At 57.7% G+C, this 912-nt stretch overlaps 1 protein-coding gene across 1 annotated transcript; it reads right to left on the reverse strand.

Moving 5' to 3' along the window:
- Nucleotides 1–246: 246 nt before the first annotated feature.
- On the reverse strand, nucleotides 247–909 carry AMER2 (APC membrane recruitment protein 2; the record flags this gene model as incomplete). The annotated part of the gene is made up of 1 exon (XM_009696697.1): nucleotides 247–909. A coding segment is annotated over one exon (663 nt), but the record flags the coding sequence as incomplete, so codon positions are not given.
- Between the last annotated feature and the right edge of the window lie 3 nt (nucleotides 910–912).

Below are 912 nucleotides of genomic sequence, written 5' to 3' on the forward strand. Positions count from 1 at the left end.
GTTTAGTGCTGCAGAAAAAAGATACAAATGTAAAAAAAAGTGCTCGAAAAGAAGTCGACTTTTTCTATTCAGCCACACAGTCTAGTAAGAAGGGATTCAGAAGCGCAGGCCCGTGGAGGACAGTGAAGGGAGCCTTCTAGGTGCCTTTCTTCAGGTGATGCAAAACGAGTTCATCATCTGTGGTCTCCCGCGCGGACTTTCGCGCCCCGACCTCGCTGTCCGACTTTGCCTCCACTTCTTACTCAACTACTTTTTGGCACTGTCCTGGTACACGGCGGCTTTCACCGTCGTCCCTGCTAAGCCCCTGTTACTGACCCGGCGTACCAGTACTTTAGAGACAGGGATTTTCGTTCTGTGCATCTCACTTTTGGCCAGGTGATGGTGTGCGACGTGATGGCTGTTACCGGTGTCCGCCCCGTGGCTGGCGGGATGCGACGAAAGGTGTTTAATGCTGATGGGTATCTTGGAGTCCTTCACTGTGCTTGAGGGTGTTTTCAGCGAGCACGCGGTCGTTACTGGAGACACGGGCTTGGCGCGCGAAAAAAAATCCCCAGGCCCCGCTGGTGGGTTCTCATCGGGCTCGGCGTAGAGGTCGTAGAGAGCATCCCCGCTGTAGCTGTCCCTGGGAATGGTCTCCTTCCGGATGCTTGCGGAACCGTCTTCCTCGGGACCAGGGGTGGTGGAATCCCAGTAGCCCTCGTCGCTGTTTGGGACGCCTTCGTGCGGCTCCTTCTCCCTGCCCTTCTGCTCCTCTTTGTGGTTGAGCTGAATGGGGATCTGGTGGAGGCCACCACGTTTCACCGCCCCCCTGCTCTGGGCCCCCTCGGTACCTCGGCTCTCCTTCGACCCCTCGGGCTTCTTCGTCCCTCCGCCACCTCCTCCTCCTCCTCCTTCCGCCCGGGTCTCCTCCGT

Source organism: Cariama cristata, unplaced genomic scaffold (genome assembly GCF_000690535.1).
Source record: "Cariama cristata isolate BGI_N322 unplaced genomic scaffold, ASM69053v1 scaffold42753, whole genome shotgun sequence".
Classification (NCBI taxonomy): domain Eukaryota; kingdom Metazoa; phylum Chordata; class Aves; order Cariamiformes; family Cariamidae; genus Cariama; species Cariama cristata.